This window comes from Triplophysa dalaica, chromosome 3, assembly GCF_015846415.1.
Source record: "Triplophysa dalaica isolate WHDGS20190420 chromosome 3, ASM1584641v1, whole genome shotgun sequence".
In the NCBI taxonomy this organism is placed as follows: Eukaryota; Metazoa; Chordata; class Actinopteri; order Cypriniformes; family Nemacheilidae; genus Triplophysa; species Triplophysa dalaica.
Window position 1 is genome coordinate 24,835,120 of NC_079544.1, and position 21,035 is coordinate 24,856,154.

Genomic DNA, 21,035 nt, shown 5'->3' on the forward strand with positions numbered 1-21,035 from the left:
TTGGTTGCTAGGGTGTTATCGGGTGATTGCATACTAGTCTCAGTCTCTAGTCTATGATATTCTGAGGTCTTGGATATGAAAATAAAACTGGATGCATGACAGATTAATATATAATGAAAAAGTCTGACAGACTCTCTTGAGAAAGAAAAACTAAGAGACTCTGAGAAAAAAAGATCAGAACACAGAGCAACACGACTGACACATCCGTACAGTTTGCGTCCTGGTTAAAAAAAGATTTTATAAATGTTTTTCCAGAGAATTAAGTGCTTAAATGATGAAGAAAGACAAAATATTAAATGTCATGAATGAAAATTTGTTGAGTAAATCACTATCGTGTAGATGAGGTCCAAATGATAAATTTCACCAAAAGTTGGAGGCCAAATTACAGGGCCTGAAAAATTGTCTTTAGTCATCATTATTATATTTATATTGGTGTATTTGTAGAATCTGTTGATTTTAGCAATCCTGGTTGCATTACAGTTCAATGGTGACTGTTCAAACATGAGGAAAAAGCACTTCTTGTGTTCTTTTTCCAAAATTGCCGTTAACTTAAGATGTATTAAAGATACCTTAATATCCTTTTAGACTTTGGTTCTTCATAAACTTTTATTTTGGTATCTATGTTTATAATGCCCTATATCATACAAACCCAGAGATATGAGAGTCTCAATATGGTCATAGTTGTAAATTGTAGAAAGTTACTTTTTGACTGATGAAATTTGGTGCATGTCTAATATTTGCACATGGAGACAAATTGAGATCCTCAAATTTCAGGGATTGTACTGAAGGACGAAAGATGAAATTATAATGCCAGTATCTCTCTCACCATCTGCATTTCTCTCTATAGAGTTGATGTCATGGTGGAGCAGCTCATGGCTCTCTGGACCTTCATCAGTCACTGACAAATCAGTCATATCCCATCAACCCGTGACCTCATCAGTGCCTGTGAATGTCACCGAAGATGGATCCGACTTCAGCCGGCCCGCTCAGACTAGACAGAATGCTCCAGTGACACGGGAAGAATGGGTTCTGGTGACAGAGATGCCCGGGCGTAAAGCAGAAATCCCTGTCAACAACTCTGAGACGGAGGAAGATGTGCAGGTCTCTCGATCCACTGAACCCGTGCAACGCCTGTCACTGACGGAGAGCTTCTCCGGAGAGAGCCGAGGCTCTGAGATCGAGGGAAGCTCGGGGGGTGATATGTACATGCTTTCTCAGACGTTCACAATGGTGACGTTGAGTACCTCATCGCTCACAGAGAGGAGTGCCACAACCTTGCTCAACCGGGACGATGCGATGGAGGCCCGTGGGGAAATTCAGTACAGACGAAGAAATAAATCCAGAAGACCAAGTCACAGTACCACAGAGATGGCAACAACAGTCACCCAGAGCACAACTGTGTCTTCTGGCAGTGAAAATAGAGGAACAACCATCACAATATCTCCAGATGAGTCTCAGATGGCAACACCGGGTGTCAGCATCACTGAGAAAGATTTCAGGATGACGGACAAAGATCTTAAGGTCACGGAGAAAGATCTCAGCGTCACAGCTAAAGATCTCAACGTGACGGACAAAGATCTTAAGGTCACAGAAAATGATCTCAGTGTCACAGCAAAAGATGTCAGCATGACGGAGAAAGATCTCAACGTCTTAGAGAAAGATCTCACCATGACAGACAAAAATATTAGCATCACAGAGAAAGATCTCAACATCACCGGAAAAAATATCAGCGACACTGAAAAAGATCTCAGCGTCACTGAAAAAGATCTCAGCGTCACTGAAAAAGATTTCAGCGTCACTGAAAAAGATCTCAGCGTCACTGAAAAAGATCTCCGCGTCACGGAGAAAGATCTCCACACAACGGAGAAATATTTCAACATCACAGAGACCATCATGAACAACGGTTCCACTGGACAAACGGGTAGATTTTACTATTAGTTTAAGCACAGATGTTCTCATGTTGATTTTTTTCTGTTCTTGACTTCCTCACTGTTATAAATTTACATGTACATTTTGTAATTTAGCAGAAGCTTTTATCCAAAGTGACTTCAGGGTGCAAAAAGCGATATGTCATACGGAGCAATAATGCAATAGGTGCTAATACAAAGTTACTAGTTTCAACAAAAAATAGAGCACTACCTGTTGAGAGAAAGTCAAGATAGGGCTAGTTTTTATTTTTTTATTGGTCTGTCAAGTATTCACAGAAGAGATGGGTTTTAAGTAGTTTTTTTAATGTTGTGAGAGATGTGGTTGACCGGACCGATTTAGGAAGAATGTTTGGAGTTGTGAAGGAGAATGAGGGAAAAAGCAATTTACTGTCCTTATGAGAAGGCAATACATGACGCCGCTTGTTTGCTGAATGTAAGGTTCTTGATTGGGTGTAGGAGGGTGTGAAAGTATGCCGGTACAGAAATAAGTTTCTAAATCAAACATTAAAAAGATAGTTCAAAGGACAAAATTACCTCATGTCATGTTTCTTTCTTCAGCAAAACACAAAAGAAGATATTTTGAATAATGTTGATAATCAAACAACACTGAATTCCACTGTGTGAACAAAAAACCCCGGAGACATTCCTCATAATAATTTATTTTGTGTTCCACTGAAGAAAGACTTACATTTAGGTTTACATTCACATGAGAGAGAATACATGATGAAAAAATATTATTGTAGAATAATGACTGACACATAAATCCAATGTTTCTGAACCTTATAGAAAGTGCATAGCAACACCCTGGCAACAATACAGCATCACTCATTTCTTCCTGTAATCTGAAAGAATTTAAAAATCTATTAAGTCTCAGTTTTAAGAACACATTTTCTCTGGTTTCACAGTTTTTACACAGTGTTCGTGACGCCTGTTTAAACTCTTATCAGTGTGTTATGGGCTCATTCCACATGTGTGTTTGTGTTCTCTGCAGGCGTTGACAGATGCAGTTGTCTTCATGGGGGAACGTGTCTTCCACACGGAGAGGGTTTCAGATGTTTATGTCCGCAGGCATACTCTGGAGAGAGCTGTGAAATCGGTCAGAAAAGTTATTTTGTCTTTTAATCAAATGCCTTCTGTTATCCTTGAATCGCTGTCATGAGTGTTTTAAACAACTCTTATTTCATAGAAGACGTAAGCTAAGATATACAAGCTGGTTTATATTTATACAATAATAGAATACTGTAAAACTGAGCCCTCATAAGCAAACAGATATTTGTAACTCTCGACTCTTGCCACCTTTCACATATTCAAATACACATATATTTGTGTGACGTTTAAAAAAGTATTTAGTTGAATTTGTTTGCTAATATTAAGCAAGAATTTCAGGAGCGATTTATAGGTTTTTTGGTCAGATCTTTAAATGAATATGAAATTTTCAGTTTTGTATGAGCAATTCATCGCCTTGGAACTCTGAGGTTCTTTCAGCATTTGGAGCAGTTTTGAGATTTTGAGCTTTAAAGTTTTTCAATTCCTTTTGTTTTCTAAAAAAAAGTCCATACATACCTAACAGAAAACAACGTCACATACTTTAATAATGTGAAACTCAATTTTTACAAAAATGTCAGATCGAACCTTATAATTCCAATGCGACAAATTGTTTTTAATTTCAGCAGTGAAAGTGTTTGTGTCTTATCAAATATATTATTGAAAAAGTAGGTAATAAATGGTGAATTTTCTTTAATGGTTGGTTACAAAAGAAATGATTGTTTCCCGAAAAGGGTTCTGGCCCCTGGTGTACGCCAGAGGTCAATTCTTAGGTCAAAGGTCTGATAATTCCTCGTATGAAACAAGCTCGAGTTAGGCTGGGGTCACGGTATCAAAGGAATTTTACCAGGGTTATTTTGACCTCTTCACTTTCGATGCGGTCAGTGTGTCTGTGTCTGAGCTGAACGTATCTGCTCCTTCTGCTTTGCATCAAGATTAGATATCCGCTGGATTTCCATCTGTTTAAATAATAGATGTTTAAATGTGAACATATGAACATATGTTACTCAAATAATATTCGTACCCACATGAACAGATACTGTTTATTTTACAGTTTACTTCAGTAAATACTAGACGCTATGGTATTTTAAAGCAGAAATTAACCATTCGATCAAATGTACATTATTTCATAAACTTGTTTTCACTTAAATAAAAAACATATCAGATTCAATATATGTAACCTTTTAAGAAAAAAATTATATTTTGTCATGGCTTTTGGAGCAGGCGCACCGCCATCTTGCAGCACCATGGCATGCGACATCACGGGGTTGGTTCGCGACATTGCAATATTACATTGAGCAGTGAAGTTTTTTATTGTTTACTTTACATACTACTGCATACTACAATTTACTCTAGTAAATACAGCACTTTTTTAATTCATTAGTCTACAAAATGCTGTAGTATATTAGACATTAACAAATTATAGTATTTACATGTATGCTATGATTTACTACAGTGTACTATAGTAAGTATTAAAGTATACTTCAGTATTTTGTTCGTGTAGGACACGCATGTTCAATAAACACAGAACTTTGTTTTTTGTTAAGTCAGAGAAAATCCAGTGTTCCATGAAATGATTATTTAAACAGTTTTCTGATGTCCTCAGATTTTCAGTAATCTTGATCTGTGTTTGGGATGTGATTTGCATGAACAGTAACATGATTTTCTGTACATCAGTCATATGAACTAAATGTGTTTATCAGATCCAGGAGCTTGTGGGGTTTAGTATAGATATGCAGGCCTAGCACAAATGTCCCCGTCGTCGAATGTTTGCATAATGTATAAGCCAACTCAACTATTCATGATCAGCAGACCTCCTGCGTCTTTAAGAAACAAAAAATGACCTCCGTGACTCAGTACTTTTCCTTTCTGTAACCGAGGAATGCATGATCAAAAACCTAAAACACGATTCAAATAGAAATATTTCATTTAAAATCACAGAAAAAAAGTCAGTTGAGACTGATATGGGCCTGTATTTATCAAGCTTCTGAGAATGACTCGCAAGAACACTGCTAAGAACCAACTCAAGAGTAAAACAATTCTTTGTTCAAAGCTGCACTTCAATTGTGATTGTATTTAAAGCAAAACATTAAAGTAAGCTGTAAAGCATCTATGTTATTTTTGGTATAAAACTTTTCTTGCGTGTGAAAACATGCATAATGTCATGTGTTGTCTCGGGAAATAGAGAATGCTCACGTCAATGGAGTAGAATTCCAACAGGTAACATTTAATGAAACCACAGGAACAGAAAACACCTAACATAAACAATACCAGGCAAGGAACTGAGGAACACACAGGGCTTAAATACATGGGGAAACGCAATCAAGGGAAACTGAAACAGGTGAGGGACTAATAAAGACATCAGAAACAGAAGGGAAACCAAGAAAAAACAGAGTCTAATTGGGAAACATACATTGTGAACAATACAGCATAACAAGAACCAGTGTTGGGTAAGTTACTCTGAAAAGGTAATTAATTACTAGTTACTCATTACATGTTCAATAGTGTAATTAGATTACTGTCCAAATTACTCTGTCCAAAAAGTATTTAGTTACTCATTACTTATTACTTTCTACATCCTACATCAAAGTAATTAAATTACAGTAACTAATTACTTAGTAACTAGTTACACCCAACACTGACAAGAACACATAAAAATAATGCAAAACCTTGGTAGAGCATAAAAAGATTTCGATCCATAGCAATACAGCTTAACGAAAGCAGCATTAATGACATGTACAGACTGCGTGCCATTTATCTTGCGCACAAATAAGTTTGTTAAATGTATATATTCGATTATGAAAAATTATGTGTAGATGTTTTTTCATTAATAAATGGCTTTCGCAAGTCATACTTTAAAAAAATGCCACCTGCAATTACGCCAGGGGAGTACCAAATGTATGCGTGTATTTTATAATGTGGACTGTAATCGGTTCTATTGGCCAACCCCTCTTTCCACCACGCATCTGTCTCATCAGCGCCATCACAAGCCTCTAGTGCAGGGGTCTCAAACTGCCGGTTTGCGGGCCATTTACAGCCCCAACTCCCCCTCCCTCCGGCCCGCAACCGACGTAAAAAATATAACACAATTAATCTCTTGACGGAGGCCGTGGGAAGAGCGGTCAGCACTGAGACTGAGATTATTAATCGCAATATGGATTATATCTTGAAAAAGCTCACGGCTATGGAAAGGAAAATGTATGATGCTAGAGACCAAAATGGACAAAGAGAGTAGCCGTGGAATTGGAATGCGGTTTACTCGCCTCAAGACGAAACAACTGCAATCTTATCTTTTCGGCCCCCCTGAACCAGGATTGGCCTTGGCCGAGGCCGATACTGGAGAAACAACCCTGAAGAGCAATGTGGCGAGACGCTCTTGCGTTCCTTCCCCCATCATACACACACACACTTTTGGACCTTATCCCTCATACAGACACACACACAAACACAGACTCTGACCGATTCCAAACCTCCGTCGCTTTGACCCGCCAGCTTGGCAAGCGGGTCTGTGTTAAGCGCCGTAATGGCTGCAGGACCGGATGGCTGCTTGCCGGAGCTGGATTACTTACCCTGTTGCAAGTCTTGTCTATGTGTACTGTGTGCTTGTTTTCTCCCCACCTTACTCATGTTATGCTGTATTTCCTTCTTGATACATTTCGTTGCATAGTACTTGTACATGTGTAATGACAATAAAATTGAATCTCAATCTCAATGTTGAAGGTCGCTGATATTCTATGTCCAGAAAAGAAGAACATGTTCAAAAATCTCACTTTATCGGCAAATACAGTGGCAGAGCGGATTACCGAGTTATCGAGTGACATTTAAAATCAGCTACGCGTGAAAGCTAGAATTTTCACTGCATACTCTCTGGCGATTGACGAAAGTACAGACAAAACTGACACAGCTCAGCTAGCTATTTTCATCAGAGGTATTAATGACCAGTTTGAGGTGACGGAAGAATTGCTGAGTTTGTGTCCAATGCACGGCCGTACAACAGCCATCAAAATATTTCAGCAGCTGTGCGACGCGATTGAACGCGCTGGTTTGCCGTGGAGCAGACTAGTAGGCATTACCACCGATGGCGCCCCGTCTATGACAAGTGAAAAATGGACTGGTACCGCTGGTACATAGAAAGTTGGAAGAGGAAAATGCAGATCCAGCAGTTGTTCTGCACTGCATTATACACCAGCAGGCACTATGCAACAAATGCTTAAAATATGAACACGTCATGTCTGTTGTCCTAAGATGCATCAATTACATCAGGTCAAGAAGTTTACAGCACCGCCATTTTTCGAGCCTTTTTGGAAGAAATTGAGGCAACATATGGTGATGTACTTTACTTTACTGAGGTTCGCTGGCTCAGCAGGGGAAATGTTTTGAAGAGATTTTTTGAGTTAAGAACAGAGGTGAAGAGATTTATGAAAGATGGCCGAATGGATGTTCCTGAATTTGATGATCCCAAATGGGTCATGGACCTTGCAGTCCTTGTGGACATTACACAGGAGCTGAACATCCTTAACCTGAAGCTCCAGGGCCCTGGTCAGCTCATCACAGCAGTGTAGGAAAGTGTGAAAGCCTTCTCCACAAAATTGAGATAGCGTTCAATGGTGATGAATATGCCTCTGTTGAAAACCTACTTCAGGCACACCGTGACACTTTCTAACTGTTTGTAGACCCCTTCTCATCTGATGTGGAGAGTGTCCCAAATTTGTTGCAAATGGAACTTACTGATTTGCAGTGCAACAGTGAGCTAAAAACTAAATTCAGAGAGGCACAAGGTAATGCAGACAAGACTGCACAGTTTCTGAGAGAATTACCTCCACGCTTCCCAGAGCTTTCCAAAGTGTTCAGTCGGTTAATGTGCCTTTTTGGAAGCACATACCTGTGCGAGAAACTTTTCTCAACCATGAACTTCAATAAATGCAAATTCATGTCCAGGCTTAGTGATGCTCATCTTGAAGCTGTACTCAGGGTTTCAACTGTGAACTACAGGGCAAACGTGGCTCAGTTTTGTTAATCATGACACAAATATGTTAGTAATGTTTTAAAAGATATGTGAGCTAACATCTCAGCAATTAAAGTACATTTCCAGAACTTTTGTGCTATGTTTGTGTGTTTCAATGTTAAAACGGCCCTCCTATGAGATGTAAGTCACAGCAATGGCCCCCAGCCAATTTGAGTTTGAGACCCCTGCCCTAGTGACAACCCCTAAGCTAGATTGGGTGAGTAAGAGTGATTCTTTGCTTTAAGAAATTTGATAACCTACCTTTATTTAAGTTTAGAAGTAGAAGTGAATTTCATGAATTCTAAAATGGAACTTTGAGTTGCTTGATAAATACAGGCCCTGATGAAAGTCTGGTTTATAGAGGAAGCTACATATAAAATAAATGTGTCCTGTGAGAATTTACTCAAACTTTCTCTCATTGTAAATATTTCAGGATAACTGTACACTTTTACTTCAGTCGGCTGAGATGTCTGTTTTCTCTGTATTTGTTTTTTTCATACAATGATGGATCACTAGACAGAGACATCATTATTTTTTTCATTGATGAAAAGAGAGACGAATGAGAAACCAAAACTACAGACTTGAATGAATTATGCATCATTGTGACACAACGTCTCATTATTTCTTTTAACTGTTAGTATAAAACCGTTACAGTCTAAGGTTGCACTCAAACATGATCTTTTTATATAATATATAATGCATTTGTGTCCCAATAAAAACTGTGATATAATGACATATTATAGCCCTTTGACTGGCTCAGTGGGTTCATATAAAGTCTGGTCCACACATTCAGAACTGCCACCTTAAAACAGGTTTAATAAAAGTCCATAATGATTTCTGCTGGTCAGACAGAATATAATCTAACTATTAGACATTGTAGGATCTCAGCTGTCATTAAAAGGATTTCAAAAATACAAATTTGTCATCATTTACTGTCCTGTATGTGAGTTTCTTCAGTGGAACATAAGATAAGATATTTTGATACAATGGAGATCAATGGGGTTCAGTGTTGTTTAATAATCTACATTCTTCAAAATATCTTCTTTTGTGTTCTGATGAAGAAAGAAACTCATTTTTTAGTTTACTAAAATTAAAACTTTGAAAATGTTCCTGTTCATTGAAATCAAATACAATTATTGGAAAAACTATAACTTTAATTTATGAGGAAAACATAGATAATTTGACATGGTTAAGTGAAATATTTTTGCCCATCTTTTCGAAAATGCAATTTTCAAATATTTTTGTTTTCACTTTAACTAGTATTTGCTGCAGAGCTCAACTATTTGCTGTGTGCTATTAGACCAACTGAAGATATCTTTTCACAAGTTTTTTCAGCTCGATTCATATTATAGATTAGATTCATATTATTACATATATTATTATATATATTACATTATTACATATTATGAAATCACAACTGTAAAAATAAAAAATACTAATCAGAATCAAACCCGAACAAGATGTTACTAAAAAAAAAGTTTCAGTCTTCAGAATTTATCGTATTTCTACAAATTTAATCTAAATATTAGTAACTAACTATAAGAGAACTGTGTGTCTGTGAAAATCGCAGGTTGTACTGTAAAACGTTTTCACATTGTGATGATTATGACACTTGAGAAAGAGCTAAAGAAACAGGTTTCCCATGATGGTCTGATTCATTTAAAGTTGATAACTCAACTTTGACTTAGCGAGAGTCTTTAAGACGTTTAACTTTCTTACTTAAAAAATGTCTTGAAGTTCTTGCTGTGACAGTTTTTGCACACGTTGAGCCTCCGAAGTGTTCACTATATTTGGAAATGTCTGTAATATTAATCCACAAACCACCTGTAAACGTCTGAACATCTTCTGTCAGTAATCCTGTGTGTGTGCCATCTGAAGATTCAGTGTTGAAACCTGTTAAAATAGATTCTAAATGACTCTTAGTGTCTCCACTGCTCTCAGTGTCGTCTCGTGTGTCAAGAGATCAGGGCCCGTATTTATCAAGCTTCTGATAATGACTTACAAATACACTGCTAAGAATTGACTCAAGAGTAAAACAATTCTTGGCTCAAAGCTGATCTTAAAAGTTGGTTATGAAGCAGCTCAGTCCTAATTTAAGTGAAGTGTAGGACTAAATTTTAAGTGTAAGGCTTAGAGATGATTTAGGACAATTTGCTGTGCCGCAAACGGGATTTTGGCTAACGACATTGTCATGGACCAATCACTGAATAGATTTCCTTATTAAAGTATAATATCTGATACATTCATGTTGAATGGTGAAGTTTCTAAAAGGAGTTTATATTCAACACACATATTTTCTACTAGAATGTGCTCCTGTAATAAAGAGACCGCGGGGTTAATGTGTGAGATGTCGTGTGGCGTGTTTTAATATTGTCATGTAATATTTATGTTCACATTGTGTTTTGTGTTTATTGTTCTTCATTTAATAAACAATACATACACATGGTTCATAGCAAAAAAAAGACAGGACGGGGGAAAGATTTCTGGTGAATAAGTTATGAATTTTGGTCTGTTTCTCTCGTAATGTCTTAAATGTGATGTAAATGTGCTGAAGTAAAAAAAGAGCAGTCACTTCTCTCTGTGCTTTACTGTGTTTGAACAAAACGATTGGTGATGGTTTCCAAAAAAGCGACATTTTACTTTAAGCAAAACAATCGATTTTAAAAATCTATGTATTGTTTCGCTACTGTCATTGAGTAGGCCTACATATTGTCCGTAACAGGTTGGTACAAAAAAGATTACGTTGCCTCAAGAAAAAGGATCATATTAATAAGGAGGCAGGAAAATACGATAATTAACAAATATTTCAAAATGTTGTTTTTTCACTTTTCCGTAAGAAATATTTTCTTAAGGAAAACCAGTTTCATAGAATTTTCGTTCAGTTTTCGTGTTGACAGGTGAGAGATCTTTGGATTGTTTACTTCCATTACAACAGGGTTTATGTTTATGTTACAGATGTGGACGACTGTCAGTCCAACCCCTGTGAGAATGGAGGCACCTGCATTGATAAAGAAGATTCATTTGTGTGTCTGTGTTTGCCAAGTTACAGTGGAGACAGATGTGAGAGAGGTGAGAAGAAACCTCCGAACATATACTCCTTCACTCACATTACTCTAAAATTCAACTCAACTCAACTTTATTTATATAGCGCTTTTTACAATTTTCATTGTTACAAAGCAGCTGTACATGAGACACATTGAATACAAGTATGAATTCTAAAGCAGCCCCCCCGGCCAGGCAGATAGTGCAAAACAATATGCAAACGGTGGTGTGGAACCCAAAACTCCCATTGAGAAAAAAAACCTCAGGGGAACCCAGGCCCAACCAGGGGATTCCAGTTCCCCTCTGGCAAAAGCTGCTGCCTCTGCACAAGCTCAACAGTGCTTGCACAGCAAGGCTTAATAAAAATATAAAAATTAAGGATTTAAGATTATCATTAACAATCTAATAGCATTTGAAATGTTGTAGGAAAAACAAAGTTGTCGCGTCCTTTATCCAGCTCTATCCTCTTAGCTCTTGTCAGGTCACCGCTTCCCATTCTCAGCTCTGCCATCAGGTCTGGGGATGAACTGCATCCTGCGGTAACCTTGGAACAAAGAGACAAGACTGGCTGAGAGTAGAGTACTGTTCTGCACTCTTTGATGCAACAAATACATCATTTGTTGTTGGATGTGTTCCTGGTTCCGGTTGATCTAAATAATGCAGCCTAAATCCTCTGAGGATTAATATTATGGAGGTGTAGTGTATGCAAGATTAAAAAGATGAGTCTTTAGTCTAGATTTAAACTGACAGAGTGTGTCTGCCTCCCGGACCATGCAGGGAAGAATATTCCAAAGTTTAGGCGCTAGATAAGAAAAGGATCTACCACCTGCACTTGATTTTGAAATTCTAGGTATTACCAACTGACAGGACCCCTTAGAGCGTAATGTACGTGGAGGTCTGTAATACAATAGAAGTTCATTCAAATACTGCGGCGCTAGACCATGTAGGGCTTTATAGGTAATAAGCAAGATCTTAAAGTTAATGCGATGCTTTATAGGTAACCAGTGCAAGGTTGACAGAACCGGGGTTATATGCTCATACTTTTTTGTACGTGTAAGAACTCGAGCTGCCGCGTTTTGAACCAGTTACAGTTTTTGTAATAGGCCCGCAGGGCAACCACCTAGAAGTGCATTACAGTAATCTAGTCTTGATGTCATGAATGCATGAATTACTTTCTCTGCATCTGACAGTGACAGCATATGACGTAATTTAGATATATTCTTAAAATGGAAAAATGCAATTTTACAGGTGTTGGCGACATGGCTTTCAAATGACAGAGTACTGTCGAATACAACGCCAAGATTCTTAGCTGATGACGAGGATTTTATGGAGCATCCGTCAATCATTAAGCAGTATTCTTGGTTGTTACGCATAGCAGTTTTCGGTCCAGTAAGTAACACTTCTGTTTTGTCCGAGTTTAGTAGTAAAAAATTGTTACTCATCCACATTTTTAAGTCAACTATGCAATCCTTTATTCGATGAAACTGCTGGGTTTCATGAGGCATCGAGGAAATATAAAGTTGAGTATCATCAGCATAACAGTGAAAGCTAATTCCGTGTCGCTTTATTATATCTCCTAGAGGTAGCATGTATAATGCGAAGAGCAGGGGTCCCAAGACTGAGCCCTGTGGTACACCGTACTGGACTTGTGATTTGCGGGACACCTCATTGTTTATTGCTACAAATTGAAAACGGTCGGATAAATAAGACTTAAACCATTTCAATGCTATTCCGTTAATGCCGACGTAATTTTCGAGTCTATGTAGAAGTATGCTGTGGTCAATGGTGTCAAATGCAGCACTGAGGTCTAGCAGCACCAATAACGAAATACAGCCACGGTCAGACGCTAAAAGCAGATCATTTGTAACTCTGATCAAAGCAGTCTCTGTACTGTGACATGCTCGAAATCCTTTGGAGGAAGGAGCATAATTGAGTTGAAACTACTTTTTCCAGAACTTTAGATATAAAAGGTAAATTCGATATAGGCCTGTAATTCCCTAGTTCTTTAGGGTCGAGTTTGGTTTTTTTTAAAAGAAGCCTTATAACAGCCACCTTAAATGCTTTAGGCACATGTCCTAATGTCAGAGATGAGTTAATAATACTGAGAAGAGGATCTATAATTTCTGGGAGCATTTCTTTCAGTAGTTTTGTAGGTATAGGGTCTAGCATGCATGTTGTTGATTTAGATGATCTAATGATTTTAGACAGTTCATCGTGATCTACTGTAGAAAATAATTGCAATTTCTCCTTAGGGGTGCTGTAGTTAGTTTGTTCAGCGGATTTCACTACAGGTTGCATTGTTATAATTTTTTCTCTTATATCTTGGATTTTACTCGTGAAGTAGTTCATAAATTCATCACTGTTATGCTGATAATCAGAATCTGACGTCGATGACGACTTATTTTTTGTTAATTTAGCCACGGTGTTAAATAAGAACGTAGGGTTGTGATTGTTTTCCTCTATTAGTGTTGAAAAGTAGGAGGATCTAGACGTTTTTATGGCATTCCTGTAATTTCGAGTACTATCCTTCCATGATATACGAAATACCTCTAAATTCGTTTTCTTAAAGTTGCGCTCCATTTTACGGGATGCTTTTTTTAGAGTCTGAGTGTGTTCATTATACCACGATGTTGGGCTGCTATTTTTAATTTTCTTTAAACGCAGAGGAGCAACTGTGTCTAATATTTCAGAGAAAGTAGAGTTAAAATTTTCAATAGTAGTTTCAAAATCGTCAACGTTATTACTCATGCTAGATATTTTAGACAATTCAGGCAGATTATCGAGAAACGCATCTTTGGTAGTTGAAGTAATCGTTCTACCATATTTGTAACAAGGAGTTTGATTTGCAGCCGTAGGCTATTGAAGCAAACATAATATCAGATAACGATCCGAAATATCTTCACTCTGCTGAACGATTTTAACATCGTCCACATTTATACCATAAGAAAGTATTAAATCTAAAGTATGATTACGAAGGTGAGTGGGTCCTGACACATGTTGACTAACGCCCATGGAGTTAAGAGTGTCTTTGAAAGCCAGTCCCAAGGCATCTGTATCATTGTCTACATGGATATTAAAGTCACCAACGACAAGGACTCTATCTGCGGCCAGTACTAGTTCTGAAAAGAACCCACCAAAATGTTTAATAAAATCTGTGTGGTGCCCTGGAGGCCTATATACAATAGCTAGAATAAATTTTTAAAATGTTTTGTCCTTAGTATTAGGTGTCGATACGTGAAGTACCATGACTTCAAAAGAAATGACTTCAAAAGACTTCTGAGAGGTAATAAAAGAATTCTTGTAAAGTGCAGCGACACCTCCCCCTCTACCTTTAAGACGAGGCTCGTGTTTATAGTAATAATCATGGGGAACGGATTCATTTAGAGTAATATAATCATCTGGCTTTAGCCATGTTTCTGTCAAACAAAGCATGTCTATTTTATGATCGGTTATCAAATCGTTAACAAAAAGTGCTTTATTTGAGAGAGATCTAATATTAAGCAATTCGAGTCGTAACAGCTGATTATCTGTATTTTGTTCATGTTTGATTTGTTTAACGTTTATTAATTTACTTTCAAGAGGTTTACGCAATATCTTATGTTTGCTAATCCGGGGGACAGACACAGTCTCTATTTTATGTTGTTTGTAAGAAGGGATTATTACAAATTCAAGATTGCCTTCATTTCATGCTGGAAAATCTGTTCTGATTTCTGATGTACGTCTGATGGCCACACAGAGTTTAATGATGATGTATTACAGATGAGTGTGATGTCATTGCAGCAGACCGGCTGTTAGACTCCAACAGCAAGAATATTGTTTTTGTGTAATAATGATCTGTCATATTGTAAAGTTATTATGCTGCTGCTGCTGCAGATGTTTCAGGACGTTCTTCTTCTTCTTTTCACAGTCCATTGGATGTTAGTTTGCATGTAATCTGATGTTATAGCTCAAAGCGTTCAGACTGAACTTAAGTGTACAGCGAGTTGATAATTATCACACAATAACCCACAAGAGCCCTCCTGCATCACATCACCTCCTCTAACAACACACATGTTATGACATCTCTGTACAGTGATTATAACAGCTTCTCTTTCTGATTCAACTCAACAACTGCAGCAGGCAAACACTTTCACAAACACACACAAACATAAACATGTTTACTCTCACACACAAACTGACAAACACGCATTCAAAAACAATGTCAAACACACCCTCATGCAAGCAAGCACATTCACAAACACACACCCAGTTACATAGTTGTATATATTAAAGTAAAGATATAATGTACAAATGTTGCTGTAGATGTATGCCGTTGTGTTATACAATTTTTCTCAGTCGCTTTGGTGCATTTTTCAAATCACACAAAAATTTGCTAAATACAAAAAGCACAACAAATCATCTTGAAACAGAGCCTTCTCATCATCAGAGATAAGATCCTTGTGGAAAATCTCTGTACGGTGTGTGTGTTGTATAATGAAGGATCTGAGTTTCTAACATGGAAAGCATCCTGTGAGCATAGTATATCTAGTCACAGTTTGGATCAATAACCCTGTAAATGAAAGAAAATTTAATATGCCTGAGAGATTATGACAACTGGTCTAACCATTTTGCATTGAATGACATTATGCATACATAATGACTAGATGTTTAGAGGGGTAAGACAATTGCACAGAGATCTATATGTTACATTTCGAGCTACACCACATTAGCAACTTATAGGAAACGACAGACAATTGTACATAACCAATTGCATGAATGTAATGAAGCAATTGCAACTTGTTCAAAATAATTAAAAAAAAGATTTTCTGAGGTTCACAGGTGACAAGATGATATGAAGGTTGAATAACTAGTTTTGAGAATTTCATTTCTGGTCTGAGAAATGCGTCAAAGCAACGGAGAAAAACTGTTATTCTTTTGTATACACTCACCTAAAGGATTATTAGGAACACCATACTAATACTGTGTTTTACCCTCTTTCGCCTTCAGAACTGCCTTAGTTCTACGTGGCATTGATTCAACAAGGTGCTGAAAGCATTCTTTAAAAATGTTGGCCCATATTGATAGGATAGCATCTTGCAGTTGATGGAGATTTGTCGGATGCACGAAGCTCCCCTTCCACCACATCCCAAAGATGCTCTATTGGGTTGAGATCTGGTGACTGTGGGGGTCATTTTAGTACAGTGAACTCATTGTCATGTTCAAGAAACCAATTTGAAATGATTCGAGCTTTGTGACATGGTGCATTATCCTGTTGGAAGTAGCCATCAGAGGATGGGTACATGGTGGTCATAAAGGGATGGACATGGTCAGAAACAATGCTCAGGAAGGCCGTGGCATTTAAACGATGCCCAATTGGCACTAAGGGGCCTTAAGTGTGCCAAGAAAACATCCCCCACACCATTACACCACCACCATAATTAAATTAATGAGAAATTGAACAGGTGTTCCTAATAATCCTTTAGGTGAGTGTATATTGTGCTCGATGTACACCATTGTACTGATTCAGTGTGTTTATATATTATGCTTTAAAGAACTTTGATTTGTTTAAAAAATACTCTGGTATTACCATGTTTCCAAGCAAACATAGTAACACATGTGATGTTGGTGTGTTTTTGTCCTGTAGACACAGAGGGTTGTGAACACAGCTGGAAGAAGTTTCACGGCCACTGTTACCGGCTCTTTCCTCGCAGACACACGTGGGAGGATTCAGAGAAGGACTGTAGAGAACACAGCAGTCATCTGACCAGCATCACATCATCCATGGAGCAGGACTTTCTCAATGGTCCGTCACTCATTCAATTATTTGCTTTCTGATGCTGAGATGTTACTGAATCATCTCTAGAGTTAATTTGCGTAAATGTGAATACATTTTATTTATGTGTGAATCTCCTTCTTCAGGTTTAGGCCATGAGAACGTTTGGATCGGACTCAATGATCGAACAGTGGAAGAGGATTTCCAGTGGACCGATGGATTAGATGTTGTGAGTCATTTTACACAATTAGTTGAAAATCAATACATAAAGAATTTATAATTTTGTGACACTGTAGGCTGTAAATAAATCTCTTCACTTACTATAGGATACGTAAAAATGCACATAAAACTTTTTCCAGATAGATGTTGGCACGTTGCTCATTCATTCATGTAGCTCAAGAGAACTCTGGGTCGTATTAGATTTAAGTGCAAGCTTCATCTCAGATGTTTCACTTCTCTCACAGGCATACGAGAACTGGCGTGAGAATCAGCCGGATAATTTCTTCGCGGGAGGAGAGGACTGCACGGTCATGATCTCCAGAGAGGAGGGCAAATGGAACGACGTGCCATGCAACTACAATCTGCCCTACATCTGCAAGAAGGGAACGGGTGAGTTTGACAGTTCAGTCCTGTTTCATTGGGTCTTTGTGAGTTCTACAGACTGACTCTGAGCTGATGTGATGAGAAATAAACTATTGAGATGCTGGCCTTCAGAACTCAGAGTTTTAACTTCTCTCTTTTTGAATCTTGAAAACAAGGAGGTCTAAGTCTGTGTGCTTGAGTTGATAAACCTCTCTCAGAATGTCAGTTTAAGCTCTGAGCTCCACACTTTAATTCCCACAATGCTTTTCTTTGTCGGCTCTCTGGGATCTTGGCACAGAACAGATTCATAACTGAGCCTCTGGCTTTCTGCCTGTGGCAATAAGAGTTATTCTCGGATAATTGCATTTGTGTAAAAGACATATTTAACATTTTATACTTGTTTTTTTTATTCTGGTGGTTTACATTTTTGAATAATGTTAACGAATATAGTTTTGATTTAAGCTTTATATTTTTATAAATATTTTAAATTAGCTTTTATTTTTAAATGTTTATTTTTTATGTTCATTTAAGTTAGTTTTATTAATTGTGGTTTATGCTTTTGTCATTTTATAATTTTATTTGAATTGTTTTTATGTTGCTATATGACATAAATTATTTTTTAGTTTAGTTTATTTTATTTTATTTTTTGTATTATTATAACTTTAGTGCTTTAAACTTATTTCAGTTTGTTTTTGAGACAACAAAGTTTTTCCTTTAGTTAACTTTTCCAATAATTTTTAGGTCAATGTTTTATTTGCTTTCAATGAACAGAACAGTTTTAACTTTAGTAAACGAAAATAACCTATTTGTACCACATTTTAGGTTATATATAAATGTAAATATTTTAAAATAAATACAAACACATTTGTTTAAATCATCTGTTTATGGAGACTTTGATGATATCACATCCTCAAATATGATGTCAGAAATATCACACCATTATTTTTGAAGGGGCTTTTTTAATCTGAATACAAGTAAAATTCATATAGAACATTGATTTATATTGTATATCACCAATAAAATGTTCAAGAATTAATTTGGCACAAGATAATTGGCTGATATTCTGAAAAACAAGCATTTCAAAATAAAATTATTTTTTGACTGGCAGTGATGTGCGGCACACCTCCCGCGGTAGACAACACTTATCTGGTGGGTCGCAGACGGTCACATTATGACATCCACACTGTGGCTCGGTATCAGTGTGATGATGGATTCTTTCAGAGACACGTACCGACCGTCCGCTGCCGACCCAACGGAACCTGGGAGAGACCCAAGATCCTCTGTACCAAGTGTAAGACATGCATGAGGTTTAAAGATAAAGGTGCTGAAAACAAATCCTATGGATTTTTAGTTGGTTCATGTTTGCTCTCTGTCTCCTGACAGCACGACGATCCCACCGCTACCGCCGGCAGCACCACAGATCTCACCGTGAGCATCTGCGACATAGGAGACACGGCTCTAGTAACAGGGGGCGGGATTAAACCAGAAGTGAAGAGAATCCCCTCTGACCCCTGCGACATCAGTTCCTCCGTTGGAGGAAAGAAAACCGTGATGGACAGAAACAATCGCTTCTCTATTGTACTCCTTTTTTTAGACCACAGTTTACTCTGTGATTTTACTTTTTTACTACCGTTAACGTTTATAGGTTTCATTAACTGTCTGTTTTTGGAATGTTCTTTACTAACAACACTTCTTCATCTCAAGGGCCCTCAGAAGGTCACTTGTCACATGTTGAGCTGCAGGTTGATCTGATGTTAGTCTGGATCTGTAGGATGTTGGTGTTATGATTTGTTTTTGAAGGATTGGGTCTCTGACATTCTTACCAGATGGTGTCACAAAAAGAAACAATCTTACTCGACAATTAAGCCTTTGAATGTTCTTAAAGGTTGACATCAGATTACGGCTTCCACAAATTACTTGTGATCAGAACATTAAAACACGGCCACTGCTTAGAAAGCTTGTGTTGTTGTTATTGGATTTAGATGTATGTTTTAAAATCAAGTCACACGACATTGTGTTTTTATGATCTATCGTTGCTGTCCTTTGTGATTTCTTAGGTTGTTCCTTCTGTATTATTTCAGCACACTTACATTAACCACTCGCTCATTTGCATGTAAAAGCACAGAAAGCAGAAAAAACTCTTACATTTTTCATCTTGTTTTGCAAACACATTGGATCTGCTATCCTGTATGATTTAAGATCAGCTATCTACAATTAACTGAATGTTCTACATTCACATAATCTATATTATGGATTTGGCAACACTGTAAAAACATTTTCTGACAGAAATATATCGTAAAATATATATTTTTTTCTTGTAAAATTATAGGGTCTTAGGAAATATAATAAATGTTTTTCCCTTTTTTGTAAATTTGCTTTCTTTTTCTGTAATTTACAGTTTATTTTTTTTAAAATCTGGAAAAAACTGAAAAATTCAATTTTTTAACAAGAAAAATTCTAACCTATGATCTGGCTGTTGCTATTGCCACGAGGGATAGCTGAGATTCCTTTCATGTTTGTGTTGTTTAATAATTTCTATCTGTCAAGGTTTTGGTTTTTGCTTATTTTACTTAATCTTTGCTCTCGGCCTTGAGCTTTTAGAAAAATAACAGTATGCAAGGTCTCATGTTTATCTGCAGACCCCGCTGAAGTGTGAAGATGTTGCTGTGAGGGTGTATTTCACATGCCTCACTTTAACCCCCCGAGGTCTGTGTGCGTGTGTTTGTGGGGGCTGCTTTAGAATTCATACTTGTATTCAATGTTTCTCATGTACAGCTGCTTTGTAACAATGAAAATTGTAAAAAGCGCTATATAAATAAAGTTGAGTTGAGTTGAGTGTGTGTGCATGCTCTCAATGTTTTGTTTTTTAAAGGATGTCTCACAAGGGAAACAGTATAACTAAATAAACTCTTTTCTTTATTATACAATATCAATTTCAGACAAAAAGAGTTGAATTCACATATTCATGTATAAAGAAAATGTTTAAAGGATGTTGGCTTAAAATGTGAGCTACGTGAGATTTCAAGAGGTTTCGGGAGATCAGTGGTGCCTTAAACCACCTTTACAATAGAAACAAAAATGAATTTCACACCCAGACAAACATTTGTTTTGTATAATTGTTCATTCCGTGCTTTTGGGTGTGATTTGTGTTAAACCAACGAAGAGTTTCTTTATTAATATGAGCGAGATGATTGAAGAGGATGAAAGTGGATCTCAATCTCTGTGTGATGTTTAATGGCTTCATTTGATCTTTGTTGTTGTTTTTTCTATTAAACTCAAAACCAACAATAAAACTGATTGAAACATAACTGATGTTGTTTGAGGTCCTTTAAAGTCAGATCTTTAACACAAACAATAATCTTATTTTTTACATCTTAAGTTTAAACATTGCCGATGTACATTGATGTTCAGAAAATATGTTTTTCATGTGATTTTACATGTGCAGGTCATGCTTGTGATGTGAGAAGATGACTGGGCATTGCTAGGCAGATGCTTAGTTTTTGGTTGCTAAGGTGTTTTGTCTAAATGTTGTTGCCTAAGGTAATTATGTAGTATTGGGGATGAAGATCTTGACTTCATTAGAGAAGAGATGTGAACAATGTGTCAAACTGATCTCAGATTTGTCAAGTCTGAAAACAAATATCAATATTATTGAAGATTATGTAATTAACTGAAACATTTA

At 37.1% G+C, this 21,035-nt stretch overlaps 1 protein-coding gene across 4 annotated transcripts in view; it reads left to right on the plus strand.

Moving 5' to 3' along the window:
* Nucleotides 1-20,189, plus strand: part of ncana (neurocan a) — an 81,888-nt gene extending 61,699 nt beyond the window's left edge. For all 4 annotated transcript variants that reach the window (XM_056744108.1, XM_056744109.1, XM_056744107.1 and 1 more), the window contains 8 exons: nucleotides 848-1,921; nucleotides 2,920-3,024; nucleotides 10,933-11,046; nucleotides 16,643-16,801; nucleotides 16,918-17,000; nucleotides 17,236-17,380; nucleotides 18,462-18,644; nucleotides 18,737-20,189. In XM_056744108.1, coding sequence (XP_056600086.1) covers nucleotides 848-1,921; nucleotides 2,920-3,024; nucleotides 10,933-11,046; nucleotides 16,643-16,801; nucleotides 16,918-17,000; nucleotides 17,236-17,380; nucleotides 18,462-18,644; nucleotides 18,737-18,834 — 1,961 coding nt within the window. In that variant the 3' untranslated portion in view covers nucleotides 18,835-20,189. The remainder of the gene's footprint in view (nucleotides 1-847; nucleotides 1,922-2,919; nucleotides 3,025-10,932; nucleotides 11,047-16,642; nucleotides 16,802-16,917; nucleotides 17,001-17,235; nucleotides 17,381-18,461; nucleotides 18,645-18,736) is intronic.
* Nucleotides 20,190-21,035: the final 846 nt, after the last annotated feature.